Consider the following 20,447-nt stretch of genomic DNA (forward strand, 5'->3'; position numbering starts at 1 on the left):
CTCTGAGGTTTTCCAGAGAGAAAGGACATCCCCTTTCCTTGCCCAGAGAAAGGGAAGCGTCACCTTGGACAGCATGAAAGCCACAAGGGACACGTTGCTGAGCTCAGCTCTGCTGCAGGGGACAAGGAGCTGGGTGGGATATAAACTCTGCGGTGACACTGCACACACCCCCCCCATGCTCCCCCAGAAGTGTTCAAGGCCAGGTTTGGTGGAGCTCTGAGCAAACTGCTCTAGTGGAACGTGTCCCTGCCCATGGCAGTGGGCTTAGAACTGGATGATCTTTAAGGTTCCTTCCAGCCCAAGTAATTCTATGATTCTACAACTGAAAGGAAGGCAGCAGGCCCTTCCTCCTGCTTTCGGTTGCTGGTGTACCTGTTCCTGTGCTGCCACCTGGGCAGCAGAATGTCCTTGGACATCCTGGTGGTGATGTGAGGTGGGGCAGAGGGTGGGGATTGCAGGGCTGGAGGCCAAGGAAAAGGGACCTTCAGGAGCAGAGTCATGGTTTAGGGAGATGGGTATCAGAAGCTTGAGACTCTGGGATGTGGTGGGAGGTGGGAGGGACAGCAGGGAACACACGACCCTGCTGTGGGGAGGCAGGCTGCGACTAAAAGGCAGGGGCAGCAATTCAGACGTGTGTCCATAGGAAAAGTTTGGGGCTGAGGGAATTCCTGGGAAAAGTCGTTCTTCCCAAGAGCAATATAGGAGCCCGCACCTTAACTTCACCAGAGCCCACATCAGTGTCACCCTCCCCTCCTCCCTCAAGAGCAGCGGGCCGAGCAGGGCTGCAGAGATCGGGCTGGACTGTCACGGAGAAGCGGGGAAATCAGTCAAGCAACAGGTTTGTCCTCCCAGCTCTGCCGTTTGTCACCTTGGAGGCGTCCCGGACCGGGGATGCCCTGGTGAGGCAAGCCCACTGTCAGACGCAGGTCTCCCCCCTCTCCATCCTTCCTCCCCCGGGCTGGCGCCCCGCCCCGTGCCCGGAGGCGGGACCGGGGCTGGCAGGAGCCAGAGCTGCGGGAGGGAGCAGGTGGAGAGGCAGCCCCGCCGCACGCTGGACCCGGTCCCTGCAGCCGCCGCTCGCCTGCTGCCGGAGCGCCTGGCTCGCATGTGTGGGCTGGTGTCTTCTGGGCAACTGATGCCTTCGGTCCAGACTTCCCACTCGTGGCTCTGATCTCCTCGGCCGCCCCCTCAACACCCAGCCTGAGACACTCGGCCTCTCTGTCGGGAGCGGGGATGCTCGCTTTCCTCCTGGCAGGCTGTGCCAGCCACGTGCCGTCGCCTTGGAGTGTTTTCCCGTCATGTGTCCCTGCCTCGCTGGGCCACTGAGCCCTCCGTAGTCTGTGAAAATCCCCCCTGCTTCACCGGGATCCTTCACGTCTGCTGACTCTTTGGCTTCCTGGTCTTTGCCCACCCTGTTCCTTGACCACATCCTGTTCAGACCTTGCTCTTGACTAATCCTGCCCCTTCGGAGGCTTCGAGAAGAGCAGACAGCTTCACATGGAGCTACAGGCAGAGCTTGTCCTTGTTCGGTAGGATACTGGCTGCGGCGGGATCGATTGGGAGCCATGGGCCGTCGGCTCATCCGTGGTGTCTCTGGGGCCGCAGTCTTCCTTGCCAGCGTGGCTCTCCTCTCCATGCGGCACCGCGGGGCTCGGGACGCAGCTCAGCACCCAGGGGTCAGGGAGGGGATGCTGGAGAAGCCAGAGCAACAGAGCGGAGGGAGCCCAGAGGGAGCTGGTGGCAGGGGGCAGAAGGACCTCAAACCCCATCCTCCGGAGGAGTACAGGACTGAGGGAAGCCTGACGCTTGGGGACATTTTCATAGCTGTGAAGACAACCAAGAGATTTCACCAGAGCAGGATGGAGCTGCTCCTGGACACGTGGATATCCCAGGCCAGTGAGCAGGTGAGTGTGTGGATTCAGACTACAGAGAAGGTGTTGGTAATGGTGATAAAAGCCAGAGGAAGGGGAGGCTGGGCACTGTAGTGCCCCCCGGGACTTTGCCTCATTTTCTCTAGTTCTCACTCCACATTCGAAGGGAGATGCTACCCAGCAAAATGTTTCACTGCTGCTTCATGGGAAAGCTTGGCAGAGATGCCACACCAGAGTGAATGCACAGACCATCCCGTGTCTGTATGAAATGGTGGCTTTCTACCTCCTAGTGCCATGAGTTTGCTGGGTTTGGAGCTGACAGGCTCCCCTGGCCCTTTGTCAGGATGCCTACACGGTGCCTGGGCACCCATTGCCCTGGAAAGAGGCAGTGCAGTGGGCAAGAGAACAAGGCAGGCAGGCTCCTGCAGGACCTCCTGTAGCCAGCCCTGTTCACTCCCCAGCACATCAGCACAATCCATCCTTTCCTTTCTTGGGCAGATGCTTTCATGTGCATGATCTTGAAGTGATGCGGGTGTATTTTTGATTTTAATTTTCTTTTTTTTAACTGGGGGCCCGATGTTTCCATCCTTTGCTAAAACAGAGTTTGGAGAGTTTCCTTCCTGTTAGAGGAACTGATGTGGGGCACCACATTAGTGGTGCTGTGCGGACCGGCTTACTGGTGGGCAGGAGTACTCCCCAGAGCTCCGGCGCTTTTCTCCCTCCCTCGCAGAGTTGCTCCTCAAGAAAGAAGAAATCCTGTGGCTGCCCTGAAGGCTGGGGTTTTTTTGCCTCTGCCTGTGTGTGATGGGTGCCTAGAAGGCAAATTCAGGCCCCAGCGAGGAAGGGGGACGGGGGCGGAGGTACTGGTAGGAGAGCGCCTGAAGCAATGCGGGGTTTTCTGGGTAAGGGTGGTTTTCCACTTCGTGGTGCTGCAGCTCTCTGGTCTGCTGCGGTCGGCACAGGAAGCCGTGTCCTATTTTGAGCATGCTTCCTCCCTGGCTGTGTGTCCCTCTCAGCATCTGAGATGCCCTGCTTCCTCCTCCAGATGCACTTCTCCTCTCCGGCCGGCTCCAGCCCAGCAGCTCCTTGGAGAAACCAAACCCAACCACATGGCTGCACTGGCATTAGGATATTGCTCGTGGGGCCTTCCCAGTGGGTTTTAAAGGAGCAATTCACCTTTCTTTCCCTCCTTTGTTTGACAAACCAGTGCCTGGCCATTCTGCTGATGACAGGAATTAGCTATTAGCTCCCCAGATTCTTCTGATCCCCTCTGACATGCAAATGATGTCCAAACCTGGGAAGAGGTGTTGAATTTTCCATGCTGCTGCCAGCCTCTGGGAAAACTACACAGACTGAGCAGGAAAATAGGAAGGAAGGGTAGAGTGGGAGTGTCACTCATTTTTAAACAGAGTTTTTTCAGTGTTACTAATTTTTGTTGCAAGTTCAGTATTTACCTCCCCCCTCCTCAGTTTTCTGTGTTTTTCTTCTGCTTTTTTTATGAAATGGCTTTGAGGGAAGGGGAGTGGGAGCAGAAAGGGAAGTAAAGAGACGTATATGAAAGTCAAAAACTTTTATTTTTTAATATATCCCTGCTTAAGGGTTTTTTTAGGTTTACAGGAAATGGTTGGTTTTGAAAATTTGACAATATAGAAAACCTCACTTAGCAAAAAAAAAAAAAAAAAAAAGAGAGATACAGGCTTTAGGAGCCAGTCCTGGAGAAATCCAGGTCTCAGAAGTCCTGATGTGCAGAGGCTGCCTTCTCCTAGCGCTGACCCAGCATCTTACTGTCTCGCCCTTACTCATGGCTGGAGACCAATTCAGTCAGTCTTTCTCCACCAGTGGCCAGCAGGGAAGTTTTAGCAGCTGGCCGTGTTGCTGATGCCAAGCCTGGCTTCGGAGCTGATTACCTGCATGGTTTCCTCCTGGAGGAAGCAACCCAGACCTTCCAGATCAGGCTTAGGTGACTGTAACAGGAGGCAGGAGCAGCTGTGGCTTTGATGGCAAGGACAGACTGTATGGGAGCCGAATTAAAAATCCTCTGTGTTGGACTCTGTTGGGGTAGAAAATAAGAGAGATTGTCTCTGAAACTGCTCTGTTTAATCTGAAGACGTGCAGTTGGTGGGAGATGGGGAAGTGTGAGGTGGGCACTCTTTGCTGGACCATGCTCTGCCTCTTGAGAACTGATCCATGACAGACTTCCCATGGGATATTGATGTGAAAGTCATTTTAGCAAAAGGCTTTTCCTCAGCAAAAGCTTAATCTAAGCAGAGTGTCGGTTCTGATGATTGTTTAGGCTGGGCATAATCTGGGAGTGATTTACACTCTTGGCCCCAGAAGTTTTGATGGAGATAAGTCCAGCTTTCTGGTGTGAAATGGCATTTTGTTTGGTAATGTGGACTAATTCTAGCACTTCCCCTCCTTTTAGAAGCCCACACATCCAGCAATGAAACCTTTGAATGGCCCATCCTGAACTGGCTTTCAGATTTTCAGTGATGTGAATGCACCACAGATTTTGAATTTGTTCTCTGTGCAGGACACAACTATAACCCTGCTGAAGTATTTGCATTTTGGAGAGGGTTTCTTCACCGAGAAGGGGTACCCTGTGAGCCTGGGAGATGAACATGGCCCTGGGTTGTCAGGTTCCATATCTTTATTCCCTTTTCCTAGTTTTTTCTTGCTAGGCTATTTCCCCAGTTTGGGGTGAGGAGGTCTCGAAGTCTAGCATTTATCCATTGCATGGGCTCTGATGTTCATGAAGATCTGCCAGAAAAAGCTGTTTGACACAGGGGCTCCATATCACTGCTTGCACTGCTGTCCAGCAGACTTCCTTTCCTACACTGACATCTTCTCCACTCCAGAATGGAGGGATACTTTCTGTGCTTCGTCTCTGGCAGCAACTGCTGTTCCAGGTTTCCCACCCTCAGGCATATGAGGGATGAAGAGACATGGATGGAGGCTGTGTGTGCTGTTGTGACCTTTTTTTGCGTTTCTCGAGCACAGACAGGTGTGCCATGGAGATCAGAGTTTGAAAGAGCCAGAAAAATCAGACTTGCCTAATCCCCACACTCACAGTTCCCTTTTCCCAGTTATTTTGGACAGTCTGGTGTTGCCTGTGGTGACAGTGTACTTTCATCCTTGGGTTCCACAGAAACGTGTTGGATGTCTGCAAAAAAAACCCGTTTCCCATCCTGCATCAAGAGAAAACTGGGAACCTCAGAATATTTTTACAAGTAGAAAATTTGGAGAAGATGCAGATTGCTATTTTAAGTCAATCAAATGTGATGTTTGTTAAGCACGTGATATCTAGTTAGTTTTATATCTGTAAGCAAGTAATTTCCAGCAAAAATATTTCTTGGGGTTTTTTTTTGAAAATGGCAGAAAGTTTCAATTGTTTCAGGTTTGTTTGTTTTTTTTTCTTAAGATGAAAATATTTGCCATAGTGTAAATTTCTAACTCTGACATGCTGGCGAGGGAAATCCCATGCTGCTGACAATCCCTGCCTTGCCTGAAGGTTGTGATATGGTCCCCTGACCCAGAGCAGTTCCTTTACCTGAGACTTCGCTAATTGCTTCTTGTCACATGATTGCCTTGAAAGTGCTTTTAACTAAAAGACTTTACTGGTGGGGCGGGGTGGGAATGTGTGCGTGTTCCATTGCTGCAGCTCAGCTGGTGGAGGGTAATTCACCCAGCGCTGTGGCTCATCCGTCTGAGATCATGAAACCATCCTGCTGCCTCTGCTTGAGCCAGGTGGTCTCTGAGGGTCCTTCATTACCTTCTTTTCATGTACACAACATTTCTCCTGCTACGTCCTCTAGAGAGGGCTCTATCTCCCAAGTGCTGGGTGGGTGTGGGGAGATGTAGAGACTGTGTCTCCTTGCCAGAGCCTTGGGGAACAGTGATGGCTCCTGGAGCTGTTGTCTGCCTGCCTTGTTCCCTTTGTGCCTGCGCAGGTGCTGTGTTTAACCAGCCTGTGGGCAGCTGGTGGGGAGACTGTTTATGGCTCGCGACTCCTTTTTCATTCCATGAAAGCTCATTTTCTGCCTGAAGAAAGCTTTTCTCCACCAGCCCTGATCCTCGCCTGGCTCTGAAGAGGGGGAGATGTGCCACATAATGGCAGCAAGGGGGATTAGAGAAGCCTGGGAGTGGAGAGAGAGGAGGAGGAGGGGGCAGAAACTGGCAGGGGGCTGTGCACACTTCACTCACAAGCAGATGTTCTTTTAACCCAAGCTTAATTTAACCACAATGCTTTAATTTTTGTACCACTGACACCTAATCCAGGGCTATCTTGCCCCCTCACTCAGTGTCATGGATCCCCTGTTCCCTAGGCAGTGGGATGGGGGTGAAAGTGAAGCTACACAGGCGCTGAGGATTGTGCACTGCAGGAAGGGGGAGCACAGCCATGCTTCTGTTCAGCTGCTGCCTGGGAGTGGGTACAGCAGCAGAGGATGGAGTGAGGTAACCATGTTGAGTGTGTCCAGCTGTGGGAGGAGGAAGTGGGCAGCCAGGAACAGCACCAGCTCCATCCCTGAGAGTAACCTCTTTTCCTTGTTTCCCCAGACCTACATCTTCACTGATGAAGAAGATGATGCCTTGAAAAGGAGAGTGGGTAATGACCTGTCCTATGACACCACCTTTCCACTCCACCTTCAGCCCCTCAGCTGCCCTGGCCTTGAGAGGGGGTCTGCTGTGAGGGCTGGCTCTCCTGCTCCAGCACTGCCCACTGAAACACGCCCCTTGCCGTGTCCCGTGGGAGGGCCCCAAGCTGTGGTGGCGATGATTTGGTGAATCTGGCTTACCCCAGGGCATGCAGCCCACTGGAGGCAGGGTGCTGTCTGCATCCATGGGTAGAAGCAGCCCATGACAGAGCCCCTCAACCGCTGCCCATGGCGGTGAGCAGGGTGGGTGTGTGGATGGCAGGCATCCTGGTCTTGGCCAAGCTGCTCGGCTTTGTCCAGATTTCATCTCCTGGTAGGGGGAAGAGTGGAACCCATGTCACCATGGGCTCAGATGCCTTTTGGGGGGCTGTGAGGAGACTGTCTGTGAACAAACCCCTTCCCTCCTGCCCAGATGTCCTCCCTGTGACTGTGCAAAGTGGGCTGGCTCTGAGCTTTCCCTCCTCTGGCAGGTGGCCGCGTGATCTTCACCAACTGCTCTGCCGAGCACAGCCACCTGGCCCTGTCCTGCAAGATGGCTGCAGAGTTCGACGCCTTCCTGGCCAGCGGCCTGAGGTGAGGCAGGGCTGCCCTGGGGGGACCCCTGAGAGCAAAAGGCACCCTCCTTACTGCAAACTTCTCGTGTCTTCCTGTCTCCCCCAGCTGGTTTTGCCACTTGGATGATGACAACTACCTGAACCCTCAGGTACTCCTGAAGCTCTTGTCCTCCTACTCGGAGACGTGGGATGTTTACCTGGGCAAACCCAGCCTCAACCGACCCATCTGGGCCTCTGAAACGCTGCCAAACAATCAGACGGTACAGCCTGTGGTGGTGGTGTGGGGGCAGTGGGTTGTTCTGGTGCTCTGGCTCACACTTGTCGTGGTTTAACCCCAGCCAGCAGCCAAGCCCCACGCAGCCACTCGCTCACTCACCCACCAGAGGGAGTGGGGAGAGAATCAAAAGGGAAAAGGTAGAAAACTCATGGGTTGAGATAAAGACAGGGAAAGCAAAAGCCATGCACACAAGCAAAGTAAAACAAGGAGTTAAGTCACTGCTTCCCACGGGCAGGCAGGTGCACAGGCACCTCCAGGAGAACAGGGCCCCATCATGCGTAATGGTGGCTTGGGAAGACAAACACCATCACTCCAAATGTTCCCTCCTGCTCCTCCTTCTCCCCACATTTTATATAGTAAGCATGATGTCATATGGTCTGGAATATCCCTTTGGTCAGTTGGGGTCACCTGTCCTGGCAATGTCTCCTCACAACCTCCCTTGCACCCTGTCTTCTTACCCATGGGTCAGTATGAAAGCAGAAAAGGCCTTGGCTCAGGGTAAGCCCTGCTCAGCAATAACAAAAACATCTCTGTGTTGTCAGCTCCGTGTTCAGCACAAATCCAAAACACAGCCCCATACCAGCCCCTGGGAAGAAAGTTAACTCTACCCCAGCCAAAACCAGCACAATATTGCAAGGAGAGACAGGTCCCAGCAGGAATGGGGAACAGCTGAACACTTGCCATCTTGTCTGAACAGGGCTGTAGGTGTTGAGTAAATTTGATCATCCAAGGGGCAGAGTCTGACGTTGTTGCTCTGCCTTTGGGTACGTGTCTGACAGGACACCAGCCTGCTCTAGGCAGCCCACCTGTTGCTGCCAGCAGGAGGAGCTGGTCATTCCGGTTATGAGGAGGTGAAAATTGATGCTGTACTGCTGGCAAGTCCATCTTCTGGGCAGCAGTCAGGGGGCTGGGGTGACGATAGGGCTGTGTTTGTCCTGACATCAAAGCCAGGTTTCCAGCATTCCCATCTCTGGGAGAATGGTATTGTCTGAGCCTCTGCCACTGATTTTCTCTGGTGTTTCTCTCCAGAAATCCGTGCGCTTCTGGTTTGCCACAGGAGGGGCTGGGTTCTGCATCAGCCGCGTGCTGGCAAGGAAGATGGTGCCCTGGGCCAGGTGAGCTGGGGAGCAGGGGAGCCTTTGGGGATGAGCAACATGGCTGCACATTAATTCCTGGCAGTGTCAGACCTGGATTTGTGCATGTGGTGTTTGCAGAGGGGCAGAGTGCCACATGCTGCATGTCTGCAAGGTGTGGGACTGGAGGAAGGATGTAGTGGGTGGGCCTGCTAACTGATGGAAAACTGGCCAGAGCAGGCACACCAGCAAGCATGGTCATAGGATGATGTACTCCTCTCTCCCCATCTCCTTAAAGCTCTTGTTTACTCCCCATGCTCCTTCCCATCCCTTTTAGCTTCCTCTGATTCTTCTCCTAAGTGATTTCCCTATCTGCCTCTCTCATCTCCCCTTCACCTGCCTCTTTCCAACTTTCTCTACTCTCCCCCTGAGCCAGTTTTCTGTTCCCTCACCCCAAACAGTCTTTGGTTTCTCAGGGTGCCCACTGTCATTTCCTCAGCTTGATGCATGGTCTTGTGTTAGCCTGGCCTACAACAAGATGATGTATTCCATGATGCCCTGGGTTATACCACAGGCTGAATGCTCATACACTGGTAGGCACTGGCTGTGCCAGCCTTAACCAGATCTGAGCATACCCAGAAGGACACATCTGATCCACACCAGGTGGCTGCTTTAGCCAAAGCCCATGAGATGTATGTTATGGTAGGCTCAGTCAGGAGGATGATCTGTGATCTAGGGTAAAACGAAAGTGGCACCAATAGATAATGCCTAACCTGGCCTGAAGTCTGCCACTATTGTTTTGAACCGCTTAAAACATATTTGAACTGGCTGGGGGTTGTTACAGTAGACAGTGCTTCACACTGTGTAACTACTGCCAATACAGAAATTTGGTTTAGCCTGTCATCAAAAGGTGGCCCAGTATGTAGTGTTACATTGCATGGATGGCTTATCCAAGCTGCATGTCCTGTTTTTTCTTCCTCCTGGACCTGGCCGTGTGCTCCCACTGATTCTCTTGTGGTAGCTTGTCTGACACCCCCAGGGGCTCAGTGCACTTCCCCAAACAGGTGGGGAAACGACTCAGGGAAGTCTGTCAACTCTCTGCATCAGCTTAGCAAGGACCTGAGCATGTATTGGGGCAGCACCTGACAATTTGTGGGGCAGCACGGCTGGGAATGGTGAAAGATCAAACGTGTTCCTGAATCTTTGCAGGTGGAACTCGGGGATTTCTTGCCTGGTTACAGGATTTACTCTGGTTTTCAGTAATCTCCTGCATGAATGGATGCCTACATCTGCCCCTACCCTTTTCCTAACCCATGCAGCCCTACTCTCTTCCAGTGGCAGGAACTTCCTGAGCACTTCCGAGCTCATCCGCCTGCCAGATGACTGCACCGTGGGTTACATCATTGAGTGCAAGGTCGGTGGGCAGCTGATTCCCAATGCACTCTTCCACTCCCACCTGGAGAACCTGCAGCTCATCCCCAGCTCTCAGCTCATGCAGCAGGTGAGGAGGGGAAAGGAAGCAAGAGGGAGGTGTGTGAGGAAGGAGAAGTAGAGGGGAGCTTACAGGCACATGGTTCCACTGATGGCGCTGATGTGCATTGGATCAATCATCTACTTGTCTGGGGAGGCTTTCCTGACAAATGCTTCTTTGAAATAAGGAGCAGATGTTGCCTGCAGCACAGCTGCCAGTGACAGTGCCCTGGAATCAGTGGTGGGGAGCACATGTATGGGGAGTGACGGGAGGATTGAGGGCATCCCTGGGAGAATTGGCACACGGACAAGCAGAAATAATGATTGATTGGGAAAGGGCCTTTGACATGGCACTGTGTCTGCCTGGCAAAGGACTAGTAGGGTGGACCATCATGGGAAGGAAGACAGGAGAGATGTGGAAGGCAGAGGCTAAGCCAGCAGAGAAAGGACTAGAAGGGGAGTTTCTGTCACCTACAGCAAATTCCTTGCTCCTGAACTCACCTCACCCTTTCTGCTCCTTTCTCACCACTGCTTTGTAGGTCACCCTCAGCTATGGTATGTTTGAGAACAAACTTAATGTCATTGAGCTCAGCGGCCCCTTCTCGCCCCAGGAGGACCCCTCAAGGTATGGGGCATGATGCTCTGGGTGTTGCTGCTGTGTGAGCCCTCAGACAACAGGCTGGGAGGGGGAGGCAGCCCAGCGGGGTGCAGGAGGGCAAGAGAGAGGGACAGAAACCTTACAGTCACATGGCTTATGGGGTGAGGGGCACCCCAGCATTAAGCTGATCGTGAAGGCTTATAAACTTTGCAGACCTTTTTGGGTGAGTGGGAGGAAACAAAGTGTTCAAAACATTTTATTTGGACAATTCCTAAGCCGAAAGTATTGCTGTTTATTTCCCATTTTGAGGCTGAACAAGCTAACCTTTTACCTCAGGGACAGGAGCAGAAATGTTCTTTTAAACTCAGGAAAGGAAATTCTGCTTGCTTTTTCCTTTTATGCTTTGCTGAGAAAACTGAAGGGAAAAAAGAAAAAGGTTGACTTCAGGCTGACTGCAAACAAAACTGTTCTTTGATTTACCTTCTCCTCTTTGAGTGAACAAACCTAAAGTTGTTATTTGCAGAGCATGAGTAGGAAGATCCTGGCTGGAGATAGCAGGGGTGGGAAGCAGCTGGGTGATGAAAAGAGCATCAGCAGAACCACGTAGCAGGGGCTGGTGCAGTGCCCATCTCCCTGCCCTTGATCAGGGTGAGCTGTGGGCTTTGGCTCCATGGGCTGGAGCTGGATTTGGGTACCAGAGGGAGGCTTTGCTGAGAAAAGACATCGTGGGGTGAACAACCAGTCCTGAGCTCTGTGGTGCAGGGTGGGTGCCTGATGTGGAATGGGGCATAAGGGAGAGGTCCTCCATCTTCCAGCTGTGTGCTGGTGTAAAAACTGTCCTCTGACCTTACTTTGCTTTCTCCCCAGCAGGTTTCGATCACTCCACTGCCACCTCTATCCCGACACCTCCTGGTGCCTGCAGGCTGTTGGCTGGTGATGCCTGAGTCTTAGCTACAGTGAATCCTGGTGACACCTGTTCCCCTCTAGGGAGTGGGACACTGAAGAAGCTTGGTGCTCCCAGTTTCACCTTTTCTGTGGTGGTCTTGGGGCTCTGTGATGGCTTTCTTGGTCCTCGCTCAATACTGGTGACACAGGACAAGAGACAAGGTCTGATCCAAAGATGGGCTGGACACATGAATGAGCTTCTCATCTGTGCTGGGATACATGCAAGGGATGGGAGCAGTATGCCTTCTGGGCAGATCAAGGATTGGATAGTGGCTGCTGGGCATCTTGGTAGAGATGAGGACTTGCTGCTGCTGCTCTGTGCCCTGGCTGCATCTTGCTGGACTAGAAGGGCCCTGTGTGTGTGTACCCAGTGCCCAACTGAGGGTGGCTGGCAGCATGTCGTGGCTCCAGACTCTGTGAACAGGGCCTCTTCCTCTATATCTGCGCTTTCCCTACTGCCCACACTTTGCAGCCACAGACCTGCTGAGTCTCTGCATAATCAAAGTCTATAGAAATGGAAAATGTGACCACTTTTGTGCTGAATGAATCCTGGAAAAGCATAGTCCTTGCTCAACGGAGGGGAGATGGGCAGGAAGTACAAAGAATCAGGAGTCCCCTGCTCTACTGGGACAAAAGAGAGGGTGTGTGGTAAGGGAGCCAGGAGGAAACTGAGCGAGATGGGGTTGGTTCCCGCATTGAATGTTGAAGGTTTGATCTTGTATGGTGCTGCTTTATTCCTCTCCTTTTACCTTCTTGATGTGGGGTCAGGATAATCTCTTGCTCTAATTACCAACCTGTCACCTGAGATTAGACTCCAACTCCTGTCTGTGAGAAGAGACATAAAGGATTAGAACTGGCTGAAAGAGAGGAGAAAGGAAGAGATGGAGAAGGAGCGCTCAGGAGCAGATTAGAGGTTACAGCTTTATAATCTTTTCTGTCCCCAGACGAAAAAATTAAATCATGAAGGAACGGCAAGAGCAAGGCAAAGAGCTTTTTATCTCTGTGGGTCTTTCCTCCAGATGCTAATAGCCGCTTTCTGCCTCCCTGCTGTCCCTGCTGTGTGCAGCAGGGGGAAGGAGCGGGCCCAAATAGGTTACAAGCTTTCTGGCATGTTTGTGAAGGGTCCTTTTCTTAATAAAGGGCCCAGTGTGAAAGCTGGGCAACGGTCCTTGCTGGGGAAGGAACTTAGTCATAATTTTGTCCTTGTACACACGGTTAAATAGCTGGGGGAGAGTGTTGCAGGGAAAGTTGGAAGGCAAAGGGGCTGTTTTAAATGGCAGGTGGTACCACAAACAGGTATTTCTCTTTAAAGAGCATTTCAAAACAGACTGCTGGGATCTGTGAGAGATCCTGTAATCTCCAGATGAAAGGACAAATGCCCTTTCTCTAAGGAGCTGCTCAGCTTTGATGCTGCTGATGTGACTAAGCCTGCTGCTGGTGGGCTGGAAGAGCCAAAGGCGACTGTCACTGTGGCTTTGCTGTTTTGAAAACTGGCCACTCTGTCACCTCCTTCCACCCCCTGAGCACCAGCATCTCCTACACAGAGCACAAGAGGTTTAAAGGAAAGGCGTCAGAAAGACCTTCCACCTCTGCAAAGGGGGATCCAGAAAGGAATGAGCACTTTAATTCCTGGAAAAACAGAAGGCAGGAGCCTGTAGAGCTGAAAGGAGGTTGTAGACAGGTGGGGGTTGGTCTCTTCCACCAGGCAGCAACTGACAGAACAAGAGGGCACCGTGTCAAGCTGTGTCAAGGAAGGTATAGGTTGGATATTAAGAAACAGTTTTTCACAGAAAGAATAATCAAGTACTGGAATGGTCTACCCAGGGAGGTGGTAGAGTCACCATCTCTGGATGTGTTTAAAAAAAGACTGGACATGGCACTTGGTGCCATAGTCTAGTTGAGGTGTTAGGACATGGGTTTGGACTCAGTGATCTTGGAGGCCTCTTCCAACCTTGTTATTCTGTGATTCTGTGTTTTCCAACCTGGTCGTTGTTACTGGCATTTAGTCAGCTTGTGTAGCAGCACACAGCCTTGCTTCCTTCTGTTGCACAACAGGCCTTTGAACTAGAAGCTCATCCTGAGCAGGCAGAGGAGCAAGCTGATGCCAGTGACCATTCCTTGAGCTGTGCAAAGCCCTTGGCTCACACGGCTGTGCCAGCCAAGAATCCACAAAACAGACACACAGCTATTGGAAGGGGGATGCAGCACCAAGAAGTCCTGCCCCACAGAACAAGTGGTTGGGTTTGAACTCAACCAGGAGATGAAATATGCTTTTGTGAGAAGAAATGAGTCTTCAAGTCTACACTTTTTGGATGTATCAGTTTTCCCCATTCAAACTTTCAGCTGATGTTAATAGAGACTGAGTTAAAAAGTTGGTCGTGTCTGTAGATGTCCCAGTGACAATCAGAGCAAAATGCGATTCGTTTGAGGAAACTGGTACAGCAGCTTCACTTCCCTGAGGTAAAAGCAAAGCAGAGACACTGAAAGCTCGCTTTGGATCCTGGCCTCAGCTGGTCTGAATTGACATGGTGCCTTTTGCATGGCTGAAGATCAGATGTTTAATGGGTTGAGTCCTTGAGTGGCTGCATGGGGACCCGTTTAAGACTGGGCTTCGTTGCTGGAGCAGTTAAGTGCCACTTTTATGGAAAATATCTTGTCTCATAAGGAAACAGAACAGATGAGAAGATGTCTGGGGCAGGGCATCTCTTGGGCTGTAGAGAAGTGAATGACAGAAAAGTCCTGCTATGCCTGTGACGACAATACGCTGGAAAGAAAATAGCTTCTGAGTCGACAAAAGAAACCAGGTTTTCTCTAAGAACAGAGAGACAGCTTAATGGGACATTCACCACATGAAATCTGATCAACGTTAAAACATGAGTTAAAATTAGTTTCAGGAATGGTTCCTGCCCCTGGGGCTTGCTGTCAGATGTTGTGGTTTTACAGTCTCATTTTCCTAGTTTATTAAAATGTTTAGCTGCTTGGGAAAATGAGAAACAATCTCATGTGAAACTTTTCAGGGGGCTGTCATTTTTTATTCTCTTTCTCTTGATGTAACAAAGATTTTGGAAAGGTTCCACTGGGTCTATTAAATTTGTATTTTTTTTTTTATCTCTACCTTTCTCTAGCTCTCACTTCCTTTTCTCATTGCAGGGAAAAAAAACCCTCTCCCAAGAATGAAAAGGAATGGAGACATGGTCTTTTTATTTTACTGGGAAAAGTGGGGTCAAAGTCAAGGGTGTTGGCATGACCCTGCTGTTGCACAACATTAAGTAGAGTTCAAGGTTTCAAGTATAGACACCCCTGCCTGCCCAACACCATAGCAACCAACACTATTAATGATGTTTAAACTGTATCCTGAAAATTCAGAAAAGGGAGAAGGAGGGGGGGAAAAAGGCAGTTACAGTATTTGAAATGTAAAATATTAAGTAAAGCTTTCATGTTAACAATATCTTTTCTTCACTTTCCCCTTAGCGTGAAGAATTTTTATGAGAAAAGCCCTATTTGACAGTGCAAAAAAAATGCTAATAGCTATCCTTTCTTTAGGGGGAAAGAGAAGTTAGCTGAAATAGGTGGGAAACTGCAGTTGTTGCTAAAGACTTGAAGGGGAGAGAGAAGAATAGCAACATCAGACAATGGTTCTGTCTCTGGTGCCAACTCCTCTTAACAGCTCTGCTGCCAAAGAAAAACAGATTCCTGAGCCACTGTGGGATTTACCCAACGTGTACCCACATTGCAGCCTTCAGCTCTCTCCCCAGGCTTCTTGCTTAAGAAGCAGCCTTCAAAAGGCGAGCAGTTTATTAGACAGGAGTCAAAAGATGAGAAATAGGAACAAGAAGAGAGGAGATTGGAAGGAAAGAAACCACCAAGCAAGGCCTTGGAGGAGCACGGGAATTTTAGTAGTGCATTGAAAGTGCTGTTTGGGGGCTGCCCAGCCAGAGCAGGAAAGGGGGTGTTGCCTGGCCCCCCAGCTCTGGATGTTTTTTTTGTGATCAGGGCAACTGCAGCTCACCAGTGCCACTGAGGATGGCAGCCTGTGAGACAGAGTTCACCATGGAAGAGGTGAGATCAGTTTGTTTGGCCCTGAACCTCCTCTTTTTTTAATAACACTCCAGATAAGTGAGTGTCTTTTCATCAGTGTTAATGGTCACTTGCTTGCAACAGATTTAGCTTCTTAATTTTGATACTTCTTCTGTCCTTGTTTACAATGCAGGCTTTTCAGACAGTCCAGAGTGGGATCAGCAGCTCTTTTGATTAATTTGTTAAATTTATTTTGTCTTCAATCTCTGAAAAACCAGACTTGACAGCTGGCTCTGCACACTTCTGGGACGGATGTAAAACTGAAGGAGGGTGGGTGATTACTCCATTCAGTAAGTGGATGGTCACAGGGAGGCATGGACCATCCTTATGTTCTTCCTTGAGGAACCTGCTAGCAGTTGGTGCCAGAGATGGAATCTCAGACTAACTGGAACTTTCTCCTGTGCCAAATAGTGCTCATCATGTGGCTCCACTGAAGAGGATGCAAGTGTTGCCATAGACATAAGCAAGGCCAGGAAGAAGAGCATCATCGTAGATGTTCAAGTAACTGTGCCCGTTCTCACCAGCTGATGCAGGAATTTTTCCTGTAGACTCTCTGCCTAAATACCTGGGAAGTTAAAGGAGTGCAGAACTGAGATCTTGTTGCTCAGATGGCATTGCCTCTTTATGGCTGTTCCTTGACAGCCTGAGATTTTTTTCCCTTCCTGTTGGATCCAGCTTGGACTCCAAGAAAGCTGGGAACTTATCCCTCTCCCTGTTTGAACTGTAAGTGATTAATTACAAACCCCAAGAATGGGCTCCTTGCCTATGTCTTGTGTTTAAATTGTCTTCCAGGCTAAGGAGCCTCTTCTGATTTTACAGCTGACTGTGCCTTGGTTAAGCCTCTCTTGGTTTTGTTGGGAGCTGCATCTGATCCATAGTGAACTTTAGGAACAAATTAAACAGGATTTGCTGGCCCTGGCCCTTCTGCCACCGCTTGAAAACAAGACAGTGTTGATTTTAGCAGTGTAGGAAAAAGAAGTGCAATGAAACAGGGCATTTGGATGGGGAGAGATGCTGCTATTCTGAAACCCTGCTCTCCCCATCCCACCCCCAGAAGTGGGGCACAGAGAGAATCTGCAGCTGGTGCCTTTGGCCATGCTGTATCAGACGGAGGGTATGCCATAGAATATCCAGCAATTGCACTGGCAGAGAATCCAGCAGCCTGGTTCTGAGCCAAGGCAAGCCTGTGCTTCGTGCTGGACAGGGTGCCTACTGTGAATTACTTACAAGCAGAGACAGGGTGGGGAGGGAGGGGAGGGCTTGCAGGATCAGTGAGACAGTATTGTCATGTCTAAGCAGGGAGAAGAAGATGGTCTTTGGGCCAGGGAGGGGCAGAGTTCAGGAGCAGAGTTTCCACCAGAAATACCATGAAGATCTGAAGGATGTGTGATATAAGCAGATATAATATATGAAGGGAGAGGTGAATGATGAAGCAAGTGGTTTGGATAAGAGAAAGAACCAGAAAAAAATCTACATCGTCTTCATGGCTGTGGTGGCAAATGGTGGCCTGATGACCAGTACCTTGGAGCTTAGGGGGTCACAAAAAAGAGGGGAAAGCCAGAAGGAAAAAGGCAAGGACTGTCTTCCCCTCCCCACACACTCGTTGCTGGTGGTGGTTTCTCACTCGTGGTGCCCCCAGTAGCGTAGGAGGAGACATGGGGCTGGCAAAGAGCGCCGGCTTCTACTCTGTGCTGCATCTGCTGCCTGAGCATACCCCATCTAACTCAGCTCCCATCTAACTCAGCTCGCAGAAGCAGCAGGCTGGGGCAACGAGCAGGAGGGATGTGCTGACAAGAGTCTGCCCCTTCCACACTGCCCCACCTTTCCCACATCACCGTCAGCTTTGGCTGGAGTGAGGCTGACTCTAGAAGCTCTCTCTGCTTGCCATGGTTTTTTTTCTGCAGGGGAGAAGCTCCTCTCTCGGCTCTCTGACAGGCTTGTTTCCCAAAGGCATGGTGTGGGGTGCAGACAGACAGGGTCTTGGTGCAGCTGGTAGGGAGAGCAGGGCCCCCCCCCACCCCCTCTCCTTTCTCCCTGGCATTCAGCTGTATTGGACGGTGTCTGTTTTTAGCAAAAGTCGCAGATTCAACAGCTGAGCTGATTTTCCAAAGGGACATATAAAACAAACAGCCTGCCATCTGCTCTATTGTCCTGGAATAGCGGCTTGGAGAGTGGGGGAGAGGGAAGGAGGAGAATGAGAGGAATGAGAAAGGGATTGGGGGGAAGAGGGTGGGAAGGAGGGGGAGCAGAAGAGAAGGCAGAAAGGGGAAGCAGGGAGGGGAGGCTGAAGGTGAAGGTGGAGGCTGAGGGAAGAGAGAGAAAGAAGGACATAAAAAGGGGAGCTGTGTGGAAGTGGGGATTTGTTGAGGGGAGAGGACCAGAGACAGGCATGGGGGCAAACAGCCCCGTGAGCCACAGAGGCAGGCACTTTGAGCACCCCTGTCCTTGCTAAGGCAGAGTCTGACAGCAGAGGAAACAAACTGGACATGGTGGCCTGGGTAATCACTCCCACCCACTCAGCCCTGCCTGCTGCACACCCCCACCTCTGCACTGGCTTTTATTGAGTGCCGCAGGGCAGGGATTGAACTCCAGGTTTGGCAGCAAGAGTAAATAACAGCAACATTGGTCTCTCTGGCCCGGGAGGGAGGAGGGCTGGTTTTAATCAAAGGTAAATAACAGTCAGTATTGTCTGACCCTTAATCCAATTTCCCAGAACTGAAGAATAATGTTCCAACTTAAACATGTGGCACTGGCCCACTGGAGAGAGATGGCTACTCAGCCAGTGAGCTACTGGGCACTGGACAGCTGAGGAGAGCAGGGCTGGGGGAGATGCCACAAGGCAGGTAATTAATCCTGGCTGACCTGGGACTGTGCTGTTCTGTTCTGATTCTTCCTGGTTTATTTTCCTGGCTTCAGTCACCCCAAAATACAGGGCTGGCTTGCTGACAGGCAGCACATCCTCATGTAATGTGGGCCCAGTTGATTAGAAGCTCCCTGAATTGCTCGGTTCACAGGAGAGTTGGGAGCCAGATGATGCCCTGCATCTGCATCCCTGGAGGTCATTCTGCCTCTTACAGTGACCTGGAGAAAGGTGCTTATAGAGTTGTGTTACATGGACATGTAACATGGTTGCTGTTACATGGACATGGCACGAATCATGTTCATGCCATGTCAAGTTCCTGCTACATGTGAAGTATGAGCAAGATTTCAGTGTTGGAAGGAAGTGTTTGTGTTATTATTAATCTGGTAGCACAACAATCTGTGTGACTGGAAAGTGTGCACTCTGACTTGGTCACAGAATCACAGAGAATGAGCGAGGTGCCGAGGTATCAGGAGGTTATCTAATCCTGCAGCAGGGCCAGCCACCTTATACCACTTATACCACTCAGATGCTTGTCCAGCTGGCTCTTAAAACACATTGTTCTGGTCCAGACTACCGGTGCTAGAATTGAAAACCTGGTTGCTGGTAGCGAGGCACTGCTACTGGGTTGATGGTGAAGACAGGTTTGTTCTGCAACTCTGTGCCAACACCATTTGTAGATGCCCATTGAGCAGCTTCGTCAGGGTCCTGGGCACTGCTTTCTCCTCTGTGAGGCAGCTGATCTGCAGTTCTCTGGAACAAAAATGGCCTGGTGAGGCCAGGATGTGTTTGGGAAGAGGCAGAGACGCATCCTGGAGCTGAGGGCAGAGGAGGCTGAGCTCCATTCCAGCCCTTTCATCTTTCGAAATGACTTGGCAGTCCACAGTCACAGCTCAAACTGCTGTGTGGGCAGAGCAGCTGTCCACCTGTGGGTGGACCGCAGTTTTAAGACCTCTTTTCAGACTAAGCCTTTTGTAAGCATCAAGGCCATGGAGTGAAACCTCCTCACCAAAAGCTCCCTGGTGGCAAATGTGGCCCAACACACACAGCACTTGTGTGACTGCCAATTCCTGGTCATGTAATCTGGACAGATCAGGTGCAGGTGGGATAGCTGTGAGTTCATCCTCCCACCTCAATCTCTGACAACCTGGGATACAGCAGCAATAGGGATAGAGGGCACCCAGATGCATCCAGGGCAACACAGGCTAGCTCAATGAGGAGTGAGGGCTGTCCTTCACGGAGAGGATGCCCAATCCATAAAATGACCTATCCATACAGGTCCGAAATGCAACTCTAGAGGTGCCTTATGCTCATTCACTTCCCCAGCCACGAGTATATACTTTACTGCTGGTCACCCAGTCCTGCCCTGAGAAAGCCCAGCCCCGCTGCTGGAATTACTGGCAGGAGAGAGGAATGGGGAGAATATCTTTTATTTCTAGCTGACTGTGTGTTTCTTTCCCCGCTGCTCAGCTCGCTCCGGGAAGCACCCTGCTTTTGTCTGCCCGCAGTCCCCAGAGCGGCCCCTGCCCTCTGGGACGGGAAGGGGCAGGAGGCGAGAGCGGGCTGGGTCAGGGGTGGCGGGCTCTGGTCAGCACCCTGGACAGGGACGGACCCGCCGCCCCTGCTCGCCCTTGCCTTGTCTGTCTTTCTTTCTTTCCCTTGCCTTGCCTTCCCTTGTCTTGGTCCAGGCTGATGGGCAGCCTGGGATGGGCAGCCTCCTGGTGCGGCACGACCCTGCTTTTCCTCGCAACCTGCACCAGCTCATTTTTGCTCTTACTTAAGAGCAAATAGTGCTGTGGCTGTGTACGCAGCTGCTCTGAAGCTGTGGCTTAGATCTGGGTTATTTTTGCAGATAAATCCTCTTTTCTATCAGATTTGACATCAGGCAATCCCTCCAGATCCCTCCCTCTCTCCCTCTCTGACTCCCCCCTTCCCTTCCGTGCCCTGTGTTCTCTTTCCTTGCATCTGTGCTCTCCCCTCTATGTACCTCCCTCCCCTTGTCTTTCCCTATAGCCAGGTCTCTGTGAATATCATTTCATCTGCTCACTTTCTGCTGCTCTGCATCTC

At 51.0% G+C, this 20,447-nt stretch overlaps 1 protein-coding gene across 3 annotated transcripts; it reads left to right on the forward strand.

The window, feature by feature from the left end:
• Positions 1-325: 325 nt before the first annotated feature.
• On the forward strand, positions 326-14,557 carry MFNG (MFNG O-fucosylpeptide 3-beta-N-acetylglucosaminyltransferase). Of its 3 annotated transcripts, none has more exons than XM_019292766.3 (8): positions 326-1,904; positions 6,429-6,477; positions 6,997-7,099; positions 7,187-7,229; positions 8,387-8,472; positions 9,766-9,931; positions 10,440-10,525; positions 11,366-14,557. In XM_019292766.3, the coding sequence occupies exons 1-8, from the start codon at positions 1,566-1,568 to the stop codon at positions 11,433-11,435; spliced, it is 942 nt and encodes a 313-aa protein (XP_019148311.1). In that variant the 5' UTR covers positions 326-1,565; the 3' UTR covers positions 11,436-14,557. The 3 variants fall into 3 exon arrangements, with proteins under 3 accessions (XP_019148311.1, XP_010408856.1, XP_010408857.1); XM_010410554.4 differs by having other exon boundaries at positions 526-1,904; positions 7,187-7,340; XM_010410555.4 differs by having other exon boundaries at positions 530-1,904; positions 7,187-7,340; positions 11,369-14,557.
• The last annotated feature ends 5,890 nt before the right edge of the window (positions 14,558-20,447 follow it).

The sequence above is a fragment of the Corvus cornix genome, chromosome 1A (genome assembly GCF_000738735.6).
Source record: "Corvus cornix cornix isolate S_Up_H32 chromosome 1A, ASM73873v5, whole genome shotgun sequence".
Classification (NCBI taxonomy): Eukaryota; Metazoa; Chordata; class Aves; order Passeriformes; family Corvidae; genus Corvus; species Corvus cornix.